Genomic DNA, 18,423 nt, shown 5'->3' with positions numbered 1-18,423 from the left:
ATTAACCCTTTAGAAGCGGCGGTCAAAGCTGACCGCCGCTTCTAAAGTGAAACTGAAAGTATCCCGGCTGCTCAGTCGGGCTGTTCGGGACCGCCGCGGTGAAATCGCGGCATCCCGAACAGCTGATCGGACACCGGGAGGGCTCTTACCTGCCTCCTCGGTGTCCGATCAACGAATGACTGCTCCGTGCCTGAGATCCAGGCAGGAGCAGTCAAGCGCCGATAATGCTGATCACAGTCGTGTTAATACACGCCTGTGATCAGGATGAGAGATCAGTGTGTGCAGTGTTATAGGTCCCTATGGGACCTATAACACTGCAAAAAAAAAAGTTAAAAAAAAGTGTTAATAAAGGTCATTTAACCCCTTCCCTAATAAAAGTTTGAATCACCCCCCTTTTCCCATAAAAAAAATAAAACAGTGTAAAAAAAACTAAAAATAAACATATGTGGTATCGCCGCGTGCGTAAATATCCGAACTATAAAAATATATCATTAATTAAGCCGTACGGTCAATGGCGTACGCGCAAAAAAATTCCAAAGTCCAAAAAAGCGTATTTTGGTAACTTTTTATAACATTAAAAAATGAATAAAAAGTGATCAAAAAGTCCGATCAAAACAAAAATCATACCAATAAAAACTTCAGATCACGGCGCAAAAAATGAGTCCTCATACCGCCCCGTACGTGGAAAAATAAAAAAGTTATAGGGGTCAGAAGATGACATTTTTAAACGTAAACATTTTCCTGCATGTAGTTATGATTTTTTCCAGAAGTGCGACAAAATCAAACCTATATAAGTAGGGTATCATTTTAACCGTATGGACCTACAGAATAATGATAAGGTGTAATTTTTACCGAAATATGCACTGCGTAGAAACGGAAGCCCCCAAAAGTTACAAAATGGCGTTTTTTTTCCGATTTTGTCACACAATGATTTTTTTTTCCGTTTCACCGTGCATTTTTGGGTAAAATGACTAATGTCACTGCAAAGTAGAATTGGCGACGCAAAAAAATAAGCCATAATATGGATTTTTAGGTGGAAAATTGAAAGGGTTATGATTTTTAAAAGGTAAGGAGGAAAAAACGAAAGTGCAAAAACGGAAAAACCCTGAGTCCTTAAGGGGTTAACCCCTTGGGGACGGAGCCCATTATGACCCTAAGGACTGAGCATTTTTTGCAAATCTGACCACTGTCATTTTAAGCATTAACTCTGGGATGCTTTTACATATAAATTTGATTCAGAGTTGTTTTTTTCGTGACATATTCTACTTTATGGTAGTGGTAAATTTTCGTTGATACTTGCATCATTTCTTGGTGAAAAATTCAGAAAATGTTATGAAAAATTTGGAAGTTTTGCATATTTTCTAACTTTGAAGCTCTCTGCTTGTAAGGAAAATAGACATTCCAAATAAATGATTTATTGATTCACATATAAAATATGTCTACTTTAAATTTGCATCATAAAGTTGACATGTTTTTACTTTTAGAAGACATCAGAGGGCTTAAAAGTTCAGCAGCAATTTTCCAATTTTTCTCAAAATTTTCAAAATTTGTGAGGTATTTCTAATATAAAGGTCCTTCAAATCCACTTCAAACTGAATTGGTCCCTAAAAAATTCAGATCAAAATCTGAATTTTTCAGGGACCAGTTCAGTTTTGAAGTGGATTTGAAGGGCCTTCTTATTAGAAATACCCCACAAATGACCCCATTATAAAAACTGCACCCCTCAAAGTATCCAAAATGACATTCAGTAAGTGAGTTAACCCTTTAGGTGTTTCACAGGAATAGCAGCAAAGTGAAGGAGAAAATTCAAAAACTTCATTTTTTACACTCGCATGTTCTTGTAGACCCAGTTTTTGGAATTTTTACAAGTGTTAATAGGAGAAAAAGCCCCCCAAAATTTGTAACCCAATTTCTCTCAAGTAAGGAAATACCTCATATGCATATGTCAAGTGTTCGGCAGGCGCAGTAGAGTGCTCAAAAGGGAAGGAGCAACAATGGGATTTTGGAGAGTGAATTTTGCTGAAATGGTTTTTGGGGGGCATATCACATTTAGAAAGCCCCTATGGTGCCAGAACAGCAGAAAACCCCACATGGCATACCATTTTGGAAACTATACCCCTCAAGGCAAGCAACAAGGGGTCCAGTTAGCCTTAACACCCCATAAGTGTTTGATGACTTTTCATTAAAATCGGATGTGTAAATGAAAAAAAAAAATATTTTTCACTAAAGTGCAGTTTTTGCCCCCAAATTTACCATTTTTACAAAGGGTAATGGGAGAAAATGCCCCCCCAAATTTGTAACCCCATCTCTTCTGAGTATGGAAATACCCCATGTTAGGACATAAAATGCTCTACGGGCGAACTACAATGCTCAGAAGAGAAGGAGCGCCATTGAGCTTTTGGAAGAGAATTCGTTTGGAATGGTAGTCAGGGGCCATGTGCATTTACAAAGCCCCCCGTGGTGCCAGAACAGTGGACCCCCCCCCCCCCACGTGACCCCATTTTGGAAACTACACCAGTCACAGAATTTAATAAGGGGTGCAGTGAGTATTTACACCCCACTGGTGTTTGACAGATCTTTGGAACAGTGGGCTGTGCAAATGAAAAATAAAATATTTCATTTTCACGGACCACTGTTACAAGAATCTGTCAGACACCTATGGGGTGTAAATGCTCACTGCATCCCTTAATACATTACATGAGGGGTGTAGTTTCCAAAATGGGGTCACATGTGGGGGGGGTTACATTGTTCTGGCACTATGGGGGCTTTGTAAACACACGTGGCCTTCCAGACAAATTTTCTCTTCAAAATCCCAATGGCGCTCCTTTTCTGAGCATTGCAGAGCACTTTACATCCACATATGGGGTATTTTCTTACTCAGAAGAAATGGGGTTACAAATTTTGGGGGGCTTTTTTCCTATTTCCCCTTGTGAAAATGAAAAATTTAGGGTAACACCAGCATTTGAGTGAAAAAACATTTTTTTTTTCATTTTCCCATCCAAATTTAACGAAATTTTGTCAAACACCTGTGGGGTGTTAAGGCTCACTATACCCCTTGTCATGTTCCGTGAGGGGTGTAGTTTCCAAAATGGGGTCACATGTGGGTATTCATGTTTTTGCGTTTATGTCAGAACCGCTGTAAAATCAGCCACCCCTGTGCAAATCACCAATTTAGGCCTCAAATGTACATAGTGCGCTCTCACTCCTGAGCCTTGTTGTGCGTCCGCAGAGCATTTTACGCCCACATATGGGGTATTTCCGTACTCAGGAGAAATTGCGTTACAAATTTTGGAGGTCTTTTTTTTCCTTTTACAGCTTGTGAAAATAAAAAGTATGGGGCAACACCAGCATGTTAGTGTAAACATTTTTATTTTTTTACACTAACAGGCTGGTGTAGCCTCCAACTTTTCCTTTTCATAAGGGGTAAAAGGAGAAAAAGCCCCCCAAAATTTGTAGTGCAATTTCTCCCGAGTACGGAAATACCCCATATGTGGCTCTAAACTGTCTCCTTGAAATACGACAAGGTTCCAAAATGAGAGAGCGCCATGCGCATTTGAGGACTAAATTAGGGAATACATAGGGGTATTCTACGCCAGTGATTCCCAAACAGGGTGCCTCCAGCTGTTGCATAACTCCCAGCATGCCTGGACAGTCAATGGCTGTCCGGCAACACTTGCAGTTGTTGTTTTGCAACAGCTGGAGGCTCCGTTTTGTAAACAGTGCCGTAGTAGACGCTTTTCATTTTTATTTGGGGGGGTAACTGTGTAGGGGTATGTGTATGTTTATATGTAATGCAGTGTAGGGTTTTACTTTTTGTTTTGTGTAGATGGGTAGTGTTTTTAGGGTACATTCACACAGGCATGGGTTCACAGCGAGTTTTCCGCTGGGAGTTTATGCTGAAGCAGAAAATTTGCTGCATTGCAAGCTTGAAGCGAGAAACTCTGTTAACCCCCGCCCATGTGAATGTACCCTGGGGGGGGGGGGGGGGGCAACCTACAGATGCTGCAAAACTACAACTCCCAGCATGTACGGTCTATCAGTGCATGCTGGGAGTTGTAGTTTGCAACAGCTGGAGGCACACTGGTTGCGAAAAACTGAGTTAGGTAACAAACTCAGTGTTTTGCAACCAGTGTGCCATCAGCTGTTGAAAAAACTACAACTCTCAGCATGCAGTGACAGCTGAAGGGGATGCTGAGTGTTGTTATTTTGCAACAGCTGGAGGCACACTACTGCAACTCCCAGCATGTCCGTGCATGGTGGGAGTTGTAGTTATAGTTATTTGAGACCACGTCTTTGTTATTGTTTAAATCTTATATTTGGAGGTGTATAAACACCACATTTAATGCGTCTTGATCACTATTATAGGCGGCATTAAGGTCCACTTGTGGGACGGCAACATATCTACCATCTTGGGTGGGGCTTATAGTCTGTCTCCTCCTCCCATTGTATGTGTGCTCAGCAACACTGGAGGTAACCCAGGAGGAGGCTGAGAGTCGGACCTAATGCTGCTGTAATTGCCCACTGGCCCCTGGTTTTGCTTATCACGCACAGGTAGATTAGTGCTAGGTCCTGTGCCACTTGAGAAACCTTGGCGTTGGTGTGCGGGCCCAGGTATGTCCTTCATCTAAGGATATACTGGCGAATGTCTCAATTTTAACATCAGTTTTGAGTGTTAGCTAATGCCATTGTTTACATCTACCACAGTAGTCCACCTAAAATCCTGTATTGTATTCTAATGGTTACACATCCACACCGTTTATCTGGTGTAGGATGCCATTGTGCCACTTGTAGTCTGCTGCAGGCATCCCCCATTGTATGCATTTTTATGCTGGGGATTGCCCTTGCACAACTGCATTTGGGGTTGAGCACCTAATGCCATTTGAGACCACGTCTTTGTTGTTGGAGTTGGAGTTATGCAACAACTGGAGGCACACTTTTTCATAACTACGACTCCCAGCATGCACAGGCAGCCATAGCGCATGCTGGGAGTTGCAGTTGTGTCTCCAGCTGTTGCAAAACTACAACTCCCAGCATGCCCTTTATCTGTGCATGCTGGGAGTTGTTGCTAAGCAACAGCAGGAGGCAAACAGTGCTTACCTCCTGCTGTTGGATCCCTCTGCCACAGACCGCCGGGACTGCCGCCTCAGGAGACCACTGCAGCCCCACCGGACCCCGGGTGAGCCTCTCCACACCTCCCCATCGTCGATCACCCACTAATGCCACCCAGCAGGATGGGTGATTGGTTGGCTGGTTCGGCAGACTAATCATGCCGATCGTGAGGTGGTGCCGGTGCCACTCCTGCTGGGCAAGGGTGATTGGTGCCGACTCGGACTGCACCAATCACCCTTTTTTCCCCGGATTGACCCGGAATCGGCACAAATTGCCAATCTGAATTTAGGCCCCCCACAGGGGTTTGCAGAGGGTGCATGCTGAATTATTTTTAAGGACCAATGTACGCCCTTGGTCCTTAAAGGGGTACTACCGTGCTAAGACATCTTATCCCCTATCCAAAGGATAATTAGGATAACCCCACAATATTTCATGCAGCACCCCGCTATCATCAGCCTCCGGAGCAAAAATCACTCCGGGACTGATGACTCACGATCATGGGGCCAGAGTATCGTGACGTCACGGCTCTGCCCCCGTGTGACGTCACGCTCCACCCCCTCAAAGCAAGCCTATGGGAGGGGCGTGGCGGCTGTCGACTCCAGCGATCAGGCATCTTATCCCCTATCCTTTGGACAGGGGATAAGTTGTCTTAGCGCCAGCGTACCCCTTTAAGTACCAGGATGTAAGGGCACACCTGTACGCCCTTGGTCCTAAAAAAAAAGATGCCACTAAGTGTCTCCCTACTTGCCCAGAGCACATTTCCCCCCATCTCTCATAGCTCACCTCACACACTGAACTGCTCTGGGCTGTGTGTAGCAGAGTGAGGGAGGAAGTTCTCCCCTGTATGGCTTCAGATGATGTCACGCCTGCTGGGGAACGCCACTTCCCATTCTGTAAATCTGACTGAGCAGAAAATACAGAGCAATATCAAGGAAGAAAACTGGGAGGATTCTAAAATTTAACAAGATCATGAGAGGTACTCTTTTAAAAGAGAGCTGGGACGCCATACGACCCCAATGGTCAGACCCCCAGCAATCCGACACATCCCCTATCCTTAGGTGAGGGGAAAAGTTTTACTATCCTGGAGTACTCCTTTAAAACCCCTATCTGTCAGTCATTCTGCAAAGCTCCTATAACAGATTTGCTAAACTCTGACAGTAGTATATCCATTAATGTCTGATTGTGGTGGGTGACAACAGGGAATTCCACCTTTAGAAAGAACAGAGGTTCTATGACCTATGTTGTGCTGGGGAAGCAGGGTAACTGTGCCCTAGAAGAGTGTCTCTTTATGAGAAACTGTACCAAGATAAGTGAGATATTTCAAGGTTTTTTTGTTTCTTCTTATTAAAGGAGTACTTAAAAGAAAACACTGTGCTAATACCAGGTCTGGGTTGGTGCATGACACGGATATTCATTCTTTAGAGAGAGCATTTGTTTTATGAACCAAACCCACAGGCCCGCCTAAAGTCCCTTATTTCTGTTTAAAACACACAAATCATCCTTGTTTCGGAAAATTTACATAATTTACTGTACATACTGTACAAGATGACTACGGTAAATAACATACTGTATAATGGAAATTTGAGGTATGCTAATCCAAAACATAAAAGCTGAATAATACAGACTATTCAATAAGAAAAATTACACTGTTAAAAATACTCACAGTAAATCCAAGCTTTTTATAGTCCCTGGTGTACATAGATTTCCGTTTTTCAATGCTACCACCGAGGTTGTTTTGGTCTTGTTCTACATCAAACGCTATCCTACGCAGTTCAAATATAATATCCCTCTGAGCCTGGATCACAAACAGAGAGAAGATGACAGCAATGTCAGAAAGACACATTTCAGCTGAGGCCAAAGTATATCAGATGTTATTTTTTGTAATCAATAACATGTAAACCTGAAGGCATAACAGAGCTAATTCATAGAGCAAAAAAGCACACACAGCACAGATACTTTGATGTAGTCAGTACTAATGGTTTACAAACTGACAGACCCAAGGCCTGAGTGTGAGATAGATCAGAGTGTATTTTAATGTGTGTTTGTGTCTCATGTCTAATCCAAAACCTGAGTGAGAATTTACTGATTAGGTATTTAAAGGGGTATTCCAGCGAAAAAATATTCTTTTCATATGAACTGGCTCCAGAAAGTTAAACAGATTTGTAAATTACTTCTATTAAAAAATCCTTAATCCTTATATTATTTATCAGCTGCTTAAGTTAGTTGTTCTTTTCTGTCTGACAAAAGTGCTCTCTGCTGACACCTCAGGAACTGTACAGAGTAGGAGAAAATCCCCATAGCAAACCTCTCATGTCAGCAGAGAGAACTGTTGTCAGACAGAAAAGAACATCTAACTTCAGCAGCTGATAAGTAATAGAAGGATTAAGGATTTTTTAATAGAAGTAATTTACAAATCTGTTTAACTTTCTGGAATACCCCTTTAACCCGTTAAGGACCAAGCCCATTTTGACCTTAAGGACTAGGCCAATTTTATTTTTGCATTTTCGTTTTTTCCTCCTCGTCTTCTAAAAATCATAACTCTTATATTTTCATCTACAGACTAGTATGAGGGCTTGTTTTGTTTTGCGTTACCAGTTGTCCTACATAATGAAATCACTAATTTTACCATAATATGTATGGCGCAACCAAAAAAATACTATTTGTGTGGGGAAATTGAAAAGAAAACCACAATTTTGTAAATTTTGGAAGGTTTTGTTTTCAAGCTGTACAATTTACAGTAAAAATTACATGTGTTATTTATTCTGTGGCTCAATACGATTAAAATGATACCCATGATTATTAACTTTTCTATTATTATTGTGGGCGATCCGATCATTCATTGTAAGTACCGCACTGCCGCAGATGCCGTGATCTGTATTGATCACGGCATCTGAGGGGTTAATGGCAGACATCCGCACGATCGCGGGTGTCCGCCATTATCGGCGGGTCCCTGGCTGCTGATAGCTGCTGGGACCTGCCGCGCATGATGCGTGCACCTGCCGGTGCCCGCAGTCATGGTGGCGCGTAAATGTACGTCATGGTGTGTTAAGTACCACGTCTTAGCCAAATACAAATCTAACAGATCAGATGTCGATTAGTTTAGTCTGGCCAAATGAGTACCACTTTCAAAAAGCTCCAGTTTTCTGGAAAAGATGGACTCAATAATAGAAGACCGCAGACTAATTTAAAGGGGGTACTCCGCCCCTAGACATCTTATCCCCTATCCAAAGGATAGGGGATAAGATGTCAGATCGCCGCAGTCCCGCTGCTGGGGAGCCCTGGGATTGCCGATGCGGCACTGCGCTATCATTACAGTACAGAGCGAGTTCGCTCTGCACGTAATGACGGGCAGTACAGGGGCTGGAGCATAGTTATGTCACGGCTCCGCCCCTCGTTACATCACGGCCCACCCCTTTTAATACAAGTCTATGGGAGGGGCGTGGTCGCCACGCCCCCTGCCATAGACTTGCATTAAGGGGATGGGCCGTGATGTCACGAGGGGCGGAGCCATGATGTCACACTGCTCCGTCCCCTGTGTCGTCCGTCATTACGCAAAGAGCGAACTCGCTCTGTGCTGTAATGATAGTGCAGTGCCGCATCGGCAATCCCGGGGCTCCCCAGCAGCGGGACCGCGGCGATCTGACATCTTATCCCCTATCCTTTGGATAGGGGATAAGAGGTATAGGGGCGGAGTACCCCTTTAATGTGTATCTGTCTCCTGGTAGATGATGTTGAGAAAAGAAGGCTAAGCTGTCACTGGTCTCTGGCTGCTGTTGTTTCTCCAATGAAAACACATGTTTGGCTGAGAGAGCTGGGAAAAATAGCTTCCCGCTTAATGAGCATTGGCCTACTATTATTTAGGGTGTATGGACACAGGAAACAAGCTGCATACAATTCATTATCAGATCCTTTCCCCTTTTCCACCCTTCTGTTATTTTCCAGCCTAGTGCTAAAATAAAAGTTAAGTTTTCCACATCATTCTGCACTCAATGCCATATGATGAAAAAGTAAAGCAGAATGTGAGATTTTTTCACCAATTGTATATAGGTATTCATAACCTTTGCTATAGCATTTGAAATTTAGCTATGGGGGTCTTTCCATTTCTCTTGAACATTTCTAGATGTTTCTACGCCTTGATTGGAGTCACCTGTGGTAAATTTAGCTTATTGGTCCTGATTTGGAAAGACACAGCCCTGTCTATATAAGGTTTCAAAGCTGACAATGTATATCAAACAAGAAGAAAGAACTGCCTGTAGAGCTCAGAGACAGGATTGTGTGGAGGCACAGATATAGAGAACAATTTTAAAAAATGTCTGCTACATAGCCTCCATAATTTTTTAATTGAAGAAGCTTGGAACAACCAAGACTTTTGATAGAGCTGGTTGCCCCACCAAACAATGCAATTGGAGAAGAGCCTTGGTAAAAAGAGGTTACCAAGAACCCAATGGTCACTCTGGCTGAGCTCCAAAATTCCTGTTTGCAGATGGGAGAAACTTCCAAAACCATCACTGCAGCATTCTATAATCTGGGCTTTATGACAGAGTGGCCAGAAAGAAGCCTCTCTTCAGTAAGACACAGATGAGAAGCTGAGAAGCCATTTGATCATAATACAAGTTGTGGATGTGCAGCCATGTCTGTTTCTCTATTTTTGTGAAAGCCCATCTCAAAATGGGTTTGTGAAAAAGCACATAAAGGGACTCTCAGACTGTGAAAAACGAGAATCTCTGCTTTAATTAAACAAAAATTAAACTATTTGGCCTAATTTTTTGAGCGTCAAACCACCATCTGCCCAATACCATCCCTGAAGTGAAGCATGGTGGTGGCAGCATCATGCTGTGGGGGCGTACACCAGCTAGAATAGGGAGACTGGTCTGCTATATGGGAAAGCTGAATAAAGCAAAGTACGGAGATATTCTTTATGAAAACCTTAACAGAGCTTGAGAGGGTCTGCAGAGAAGAATTGCAGAAAATCCCTAAATCCAGGTAAAGCATCATATTCAAAAAGTTTGGAGGATGCAAGCGCTAATAAGGGTGCTTCGACTAAATAAAGGTCTGAATACTTATTTTTATACAAAATTTCATTTTTTTTTTTTTAAATGTCTAAAATTCTGTTTATAGATTCTCATTATGGGGTTTTGCAGATTGATAAGAGAAAACTTCAATTTTATTGATTGTATCACAAGGTCGCAACTAGGGATCAACCGATATCGTTTTTTTAGGGCCGATACCGATAATCGGTGGAGGTTAGGGCCGATAGCCGATAACTTATACCGATATTCCGGTATAAGTTATCGGCTATTTATCCCCCCTCGACACCGCTGCAGAGCATTGATTTAAAGTGGGCGCTTTTGCGGTGCCATAGGCCGCCGCCGCCACCACCACCACCACCTGCTTCTCTCCCCCCCCTACCGGTCAGGGTGGTCCAGGCCATCCATCCTCCCTTCCTGTAGTGTCCGGCGGCATTCCGGGTGGAGGGTGCACCGGTCCGGGCTGTCCTTCTCCGGGGGTCCTCTTCTCCACTCCGGGCAGGCTCCGGCCTAGTACGCTGCATAGACGCCGCTGCACAGTGACGCCCGTGCGCAGCGACGCACCTGACGTCACGGCGTAGCGGTGTCTATGCAGCGTACTAGTCCGGAGCCTGCCCGGAGTGGAGAAGAGGACCCCCAGAGAAGAAGGACAGCCCGGACCGGTTCACCCTCAACCCGGAATGCCGCCGGACACTACAGGATGGATGGCCCGGACCACCCCCATTACGGGTAAGTTTAATATTTTTTTATTGACTCGGAGGGTGGGGGAGGGGCCCGACCGGTATAGCGGTATGGGCAAAAATCCATAGCGGTATACCGCCCAGCACTACGGGGGGGGCGGTCGCGGTGCGATGGATCGGGGGGGCGGTGCGGGGGGGCGGGGCATTATCGGCTTATCGGCAAGGTAATTGCTGATACCGATAATGCCCAAAATCGTGATTATCGGCCGATAATATCGGCCATACCGATAATCGGTCGATCCCTAGTCGCAACATAACAAAATGTGGAAAAAAAAGGTCTAAAGACTTTCCAAATTCTATATATATTCTTTCCTTTTTTTAAATCCGGTACAAAACTGAACAGGCAAAGTTTCACATTCAATTAGGATCATTTGATAGTATAATTCACTATCATGGAAGAAAACTCCTAGGACAATACAGGTCAGCTTGGGAATACTTACTTGGTCTTGAGGATCCATTTTTGTCATCATTCTATCTTCCAGTAAGTTGAATGTCAACACTTGAAGTACATACAACTGGTGTGCCATCTCATTGTTAATACCATTCTGTGATCTGATTACATGCTATAAGGAATAAAGTGAAATACATCATAGGATACTCCGCAAAAGAGATTAACTATTTGTTATAAAATATTCACTGCACCATCACTTGTGTATATAATGAGGATAATGATTACCAAACAAAAGTTCTCCTACAAGCAGTCCTCCCTGTCTGGTGTCTGATTCTTATAAAATTATGAAACGTATCACAGTGTTATACGATTAATTAGTATTTCAGATACTAACATTTCTTATATTTAGCTGGTGCTGCAATATAAAAAAAACAACATATACCATAACTTACCTACCTTGCTCCCTCTGGGCTCCCCTTGTGATGCCTTCTGGCCCAATGCAGGACTTTTGTTATTTTCATTGTGACTCTAGCTAGATATAAGAAATTCTAGTATATGGAATACCCTTTTAAATTTTTTCCCATATTGCATACGTGAAATTTATTTCTTGAATAAAATGCGCTGTTCTTTATATCTAGATTTTTATGTAGTTTTTTTTACCAAAAGTCCACATCAAATCAACCCCATTGTCCCCTTTTTTTCACTATTTGAACAATATTTATCCATGTAAATAATAAATTGATCACAGGGATTCATGCTGCCAGGGCCTCCCGTGATCACCAGTAAGTGTTACTTTCAGCAGGAAGGTCCATGTAGCCGGGTGAGCTTCGAGTAGAAGTGAAGCACTACACCCTTATGCACTAATATGAAATGTCTAAAGAAGGTAACCCCTTTAAAGACAACATACTGATTATACTTACTGTAAGAATTATAGAACGGAGCTGCTTCTGTGTTAATATGTTTGCCATCTCCTGTTTTGAAGAAAAAATATATATGTTTATATATTTATAAAAAAAAAAAAATCAATATTTTATAATTGTTGTAGAACACCTTTGCTATGGTATTCAGTAGGTTATGTTTACTGGTTGTACAAAACTCCAGTGATATGTTCACGCCCCCTCCCAATAGACTTGCATTGAGGGGGGCGGGGCGTGACATCATGAGGGGGCAGGGCTATGGCGTCACGAGCTCCCGGTGCCGGGTCCAGCGTTCGGAACATTTTGTTCCAAACGCTGAGCAGTGGAGTACCCCTTTAACTCTAAGGCTGTTTTATGGCAAGTAGGGGATTTGGAGCTCTTAATCAGAAAAATGGCACTCCAACCCTTAGATAATGACCACCAAAATTCAGGACTGAATGAAAAGTTGCCCAAAAAACAAACTTATCAAGGCAGTAATAGACATCATTTTCACAAGAAATAAATAACTTGTCAAGCGAGCATAGCTAAGAAATAAAGATATAAAAATGATACAAATATATAAACACTCACATATCACACAGACAAGCATGCATATAAAACCTTCAATAGAAAAGATTTAGCAGACTTACACTCAGAGGAAAATCAAGAATGTCAATGCTGTCTTCTACGTAATGCTGAGAGGGATACAGCCAAGTGCAGCATTAAGAGGAGAAGGGGCAGTGTATAGTATATTAATGCTTACATCTTCCATAGAGAGACACAACATGTCATTTAAACTAATAGCAGTAAATATCATCCCACAAGCTAGGTATTTTAAAGTTATAATTTTCCCTTTAAATTAAGATAATAGAGCAAACTAGCCAACTAGTCCCAGTACCCTTTACAATAACTAGGGTGGACTACCTACACATAGATCAAGTTGTCCTTATTGTGAAGTGAAGTTATATAAATAAATAGTGAATTTAGGATGTTCTATATTATGCATCCTGAGCTCTGACTGTGCAGACACTCCCATTTTGTCCACGTAATAAAGCAGCAGGAGATTGGCTGTAATACACAGCCAGGACCCTATTGCAGCTGTTGGGCACAGAGGGGATCCATTCCTGCCAGTTTAATCCCTAAAATACTGCAGTCAATAGCAACTGAGCAATCTAAGGGATTTGGTAGAGAGAAGTCTCTATGTACCACTGGCTTCCCACGAACATGCATGATAGTGATGGTTGCCATGTAGGAATCAGACACATCCAGGGCTGCAAGACACAATGAGAGTCTGCAATGGGAGCTGTAGAGGGGACAGTGTTTTAAGGGGAGTATCTAAAAGCTGGCTGTGAGGTCAACGCTCACAGCCATGGTAGCAAGAGCTGGAAATGGTGCAATACAGGAGTGCGGGTTGTAAAAAAACAAACAGTGTTTGTGAACCTGACTGGGAGAGTCAGAAATGGGGGGGGGGGGGGTGAATAAAAAGGAGGGAATTTGATTATCTGCATGGGATCGCAGGCTATTGACTTTGGGGTCAGAAAACCTCTCTAAGGGTTATACATCAACTAGATTTACACAAAGAACAGGGGTATAAGATGAGTATGTTCTTTTGTTGTATGCAATGTTGTTAATAGCCTTGATCAAAAATGACCTGTTTGTATATCTTCAACAACTAAGTGGCCAAAATTATGACACCTAACCATCACATCTATTTCAGTTTGCTGAACATATCATTGCAGAAGGGTGTTAGGCCAGGTTCACACTGCATTCCCGCTGTACGTTAAGGTATCTGTTGGCATCCCATCAAAAAAAGGAAGCCAATGTATACTTTAGCATACTGCAGTGGGCCTATTAATTCCAATGGCCTGAATAGGGTAAGTAGGTGCTCATTTTGCTATATTATATGGTTAAATTACAGCAAGCAGAGTTACTAATTCATGGGTTATTATAGTATGTTTTTTCTGTGTAGCTAGTATTAATGTGGCTAGAGGCATTCTGTTATATATAGTATCTATTTTTGCATCTACCTGAGAGCAAGTAGAACTAGCAGATCAGTGAATTCTTTAGAAATATCCAAATTGCTGCTATTTGTCTACAGATATTGTACTGCTACCTGCCGGATTTAATGCACCTCTTTGCAATAGGTGTGGCTGAAATAACTAGCTAGAAAGCATATCCATATATGTTGGCAGTTAAGTGTATGTGTTTTAATGGTGCACTGTAGTCGGATTATAAAGTCATACTGCCTTTCAATGGTCCATCAGACTGTAGGTTAGAAGTGTGTAGGTCACCCCCCCCCCACCTCTCTCCATACAAAAGGTACATTTCTGTAGATACCTGTCTTGTTGCATCCGGAGCTTTGAGGAACAGAGCATTGATCACTGCAATAGCGTAGGTCTGAATCTCTTGGTCTATCCTTAAGGCAAAATAAATCAAAACATCAAAATATAACAAGTGGCAATCTTACTATAATGGTATATACTCTAACAAGTAATGAATACAGCAGGAATTCTGTTATAAAGATATCTACCCTCCACATTTTGGGTGTTTATTACCAGTCAATCAGAACAGGCTGCTTGAAAGGGAATGTGTCATAAAAAAATTTACCCAATAAAAACTTTTTTTTCTAATTTTTTATCTAAATTTTAAAATAAAATCCAGAAATCTAGCAGTTTCCATGATGTCAACTAAGCCTAATAAACTGACACTTCCTGTTGTGTAAATTAATTTGAAAAAAAAAAAAAAAGGAAAAGAGCATGCTTCAATATAAAAAAAAATCTAGATGACATTATCTTTAAAGATAAAAGATAAATGTGTGAATACAGAGGGAATAACTGATGGGATAGCCCACAATCTCAGGCAGCTCCAAGAAACAATGAATAGAGCAGCAGTGCCCACATTTAATGTCATGTCATTCTGACAGGACCTCATTCTCGAGATTGAGGGTTGAGGGGTAGGGTTTGGAGAATAAGTGTGAATAGGGAAAACATCTTAATAGTGATACAACAACTTTAAAGAGGGGTTTCCAGGCTTTTGAATCACGTGCACTTCCTCTTGCATGCGACTGCTGAGGTCAGTATTGGTTGCCTCAATCCCATGCCGAGTGTATGGAAGGTCATGTGGGTAATACCACGGGTGAACTACTCAAAAGTTCACAAGAAATTATATGATGGGTAAATACTATTTACTTATCATTCCATTCCCAGTCCATTTTTTTCAGAAGCCCAGAAACCCCTTGACATCCAAATGTTACAAATTCTAGAAACACTTACAGAACACCTTTGGTACCTGAGCCATGCATGCTTTAAATAGACAACAAACACATTCTAAATCTACATTTGTTGACAGATCTAAAGTAGGGGAGTCATGTTGTCTGGTAAATAGGTAGTTATATAGAAAAGACAGATTACAATGCAGGAGAACATTTTCCTGTTTCTCCTGTGTCTCCAGTATGGGAGCCAACACTGTGATATCTATATCTTTTGAGGCAGTATGATGATATCTAGAGAAATTTGTATTTTGCCAAGTCCTTCACACTAATAGTTTTTCTATACAACCAGAGATACATTTCAACAGTTTCTCCTCTTGTTCTTAACCAAGCACCCCGTTTTTTCAGGATAAATTCCAACAACTGGAATCAGACTTCTCCAATAGAAATGCAATAAAAGTCATCTGTTGGAAAACCTATTTGAAGGTAGAAAATGATGGTCTGCTTGACAATGGTGTCTACAATCGGACAATGGTGTTTGTTTACCCTTGAAGAAGTGGAATTAACTGTCCAATAGAGATTTCCTGTGCAACCTTCTGATAAAGATCATGGCTGTTCAGAACCATGGATTCAAGAATAGCTAGAGATCGTTGTAAAACAGAGACATCCATGCCTAACTTGTTCACAAAGCTTGCAATCTGGAGGAAGACAAAGATGTGTTTAGAGATCATGTTATAATTATGGGATTAGGATGACAATAAAATATTATATACGAGTCAAAGAAAGAGAGAAAGAGACAGAGATACGTATAGAGAGAGATGGTCCCTATCATCTTCTATACATCTTGTCAGCATTGACTGATCTATATCTCTTTCTATACCCAGACAGAGCGAGATCTATCAATCAAGGCCGGCAGGGAGGTGGGAAGACACCTCGGATGGCCCCAATCACTCATGGTTTTGGCAGCATGAAGGTGATGTCGGGTTCCCTTTAACATTTTGTTCATGGGGAACTATTGCAACATTACACACTGATCAGTCTTCAAAAACCAACAACTGTAGAGACCCTTTTAGCAAAGCTACACTCTATGGATTGAGATTATGGGGTTTTATTGGTGTATCTTAACAGATCCCACTGATCTTAGTCATAAATAAAAACTTATAATATCCAAACAATATTGCAATAGTAGAAAGCACATTGTATATATATGTAAAAAACCCTAATGGGATTGGTTTCCTGAGACTAATATCAGCAACAAACGCCCCTACTGCTGCATATAACAGAGAAACTAAAGGCTTCAACACATCTCTCCCCTGGAGCTACAAGAGAGTTCTAACAAATTACCGAAAAGAGCTTAGAATCTGTAAGCCAAGCACTGTGCGTCATATTTGCCTTATGCCCAAAGGAGGTACAGTGGCATCAAAAAAAAAAAAAGGGTTGTGGAGAAGTATAGCAGCTCCTCTGATATTAAATTCTGACTATATTCAAATCTATAGAAGTCACTATATAAAAAAAAAATAATAGGACCTGTGTGGTTTTGATGAGAATTTTAATCTCCCCATTCTTTCTCTCAGCCACTTCTGGAGGAGCGCCCCAAAAAAATAATAATAATAATAATCACTGTGCCTAGCCGAAACACAGCTCTGGCAAGTTAATGGGGTGACATTGCAACCCAAAAATGGAAGTGTCTCCATTTCCCTGAACCCACAGACCTCACTTTTAGAATGTATTACTGGGAAAGCACATAAGAAGACTGTTAGAGGGGTAAATAAGTATTTAGGCTGGGGTTAATGGAAAATAAAATTCCAATGACGCAGCACTCCAGAAAAAAAAGGTGCATTTATTCACACATGTCTCAATACAGCAACGTTTCTGCTCCTATGGAGCCATTTTCAAGCCTAGTGATACATACAGCCGACAAAATCACTAGTCACATGATCGGAATGTTTACTTGTACATGCGCAGTAGATTTTGAATCCACGCTAACGGTGCCAGGATGGATATACAGAGCGGGTAGGATACATCTCCTTAATATGTTATGTACACCTGTGAGTTATTTATAATTTGGAATTAATTAATGTTATGTTTTGTATATTGCCTATGGATTAATATTTTTTCAAGCTTATTCAATTTTAATGCACTGGCACTGTAATATGCACTTTCTTACCTGTCACATATTAATGTATTGTTGTATAATACTCGTAAATCTTTTCACATTTATATATAATTATGTATTGATTGAAATGTCTTTCACCTGTAGAATTTTAATAGCACTTTGCACTTTGTTTGGGTATAAATACCTTGTTGGCTGTATGTATCACTAGGCTTGAAAATGGCTCCATAGGAGCAGAAACGTTGCTCTATATAATAATATATTGCTCTATATAATAATGTATTGCTCTATATAATAATGTATTGCTCTATATAATAATATATTGCTCTATATAATAATGTATTGCTCTATATATATAATGTATTGCTCTATATAATAATATATTGCTCTATATAATAATATATTGCTCTATATAATAATGTACTGCTGTATATAATAATATATTGCTTTATCTAATTATGTACTGCTCTATATAATTATATATTGCTCTATATAATAATGTATTGCTCTATATAATAATGTATTGCTCTATATAAAAATATATTGCTCTATATAATAATGTATTACTCTATATAATAATGTATTGCTCTATATAAAAATATATTGCTCTATATAATAATGTATTGCTCTAAATAATAATGTATTACTCTATATAATAATGTATTGCTCTTTTTCAAAAAGCAATTACGTCACACAACCCTCCTTTTTTTCACAGCCAAAATATACTCACTTTCTTTATAAATGCTACTGAGAACGTATCCCATGAGACAATACCATGATCCATCAATTCCACAAATGCTGTCAATGAGTAAGAAAGCATTTCACCTAAACTGTAAAAAAAAAAAATAATACATATAAATTAATGAATTATTAATGGAGAAAGTATTTTACATTTCTGAGAAAGGGAGCCACAAGGCTTTTTAGCAGTATAATTTATAA

General features: G+C 40.8%; 1 protein-coding gene across 4 annotated transcripts in view; it reads right to left on the bottom strand.

Moving 5' to 3' along the window:
- ELMO1 (engulfment and cell motility 1) overlaps positions 1-18,423 on the bottom strand; it is a 390,193-nt gene that overhangs the window by 253,766 nt on the left and 118,004 nt on the right. For 3 of the 4 annotated variants that reach the window (XM_056520469.1, XM_056520471.1, XM_056520470.1), the window contains 7 exons: positions 18,215-18,314; positions 15,918-16,069; positions 14,501-14,579; positions 12,814-12,858; positions 12,188-12,238; positions 11,317-11,439; positions 6,773-6,904 (listed from right to left, as the gene is read on the bottom strand). In XM_056520469.1, coding sequence (XP_056376444.1) covers positions 6,773-6,904; positions 11,317-11,439; positions 12,188-12,238; positions 12,814-12,858; positions 14,501-14,579; positions 15,918-16,069; positions 18,215-18,314 — 682 coding nt within the window. The remainder of the gene's footprint in view (positions 1-6,772; positions 6,905-11,316; positions 11,440-12,187; positions 12,239-12,813; positions 12,859-14,500; positions 14,580-15,917; positions 16,070-18,214; positions 18,315-18,423) is intronic. The other variant, XM_056520472.1, reaches the window with a different exon arrangement.

This window comes from Hyla sarda, chromosome 5 (assembly GCF_029499605.1).
Source record: "Hyla sarda isolate aHylSar1 chromosome 5, aHylSar1.hap1, whole genome shotgun sequence".
NCBI classification, from domain to species: domain Eukaryota; kingdom Metazoa; phylum Chordata; class Amphibia; order Anura; family Hylidae; genus Hyla; species Hyla sarda.
Note: the sequence above shows the minus strand (reverse complement) of the source record. Positions and strands in the feature narration are given on the sequence as shown.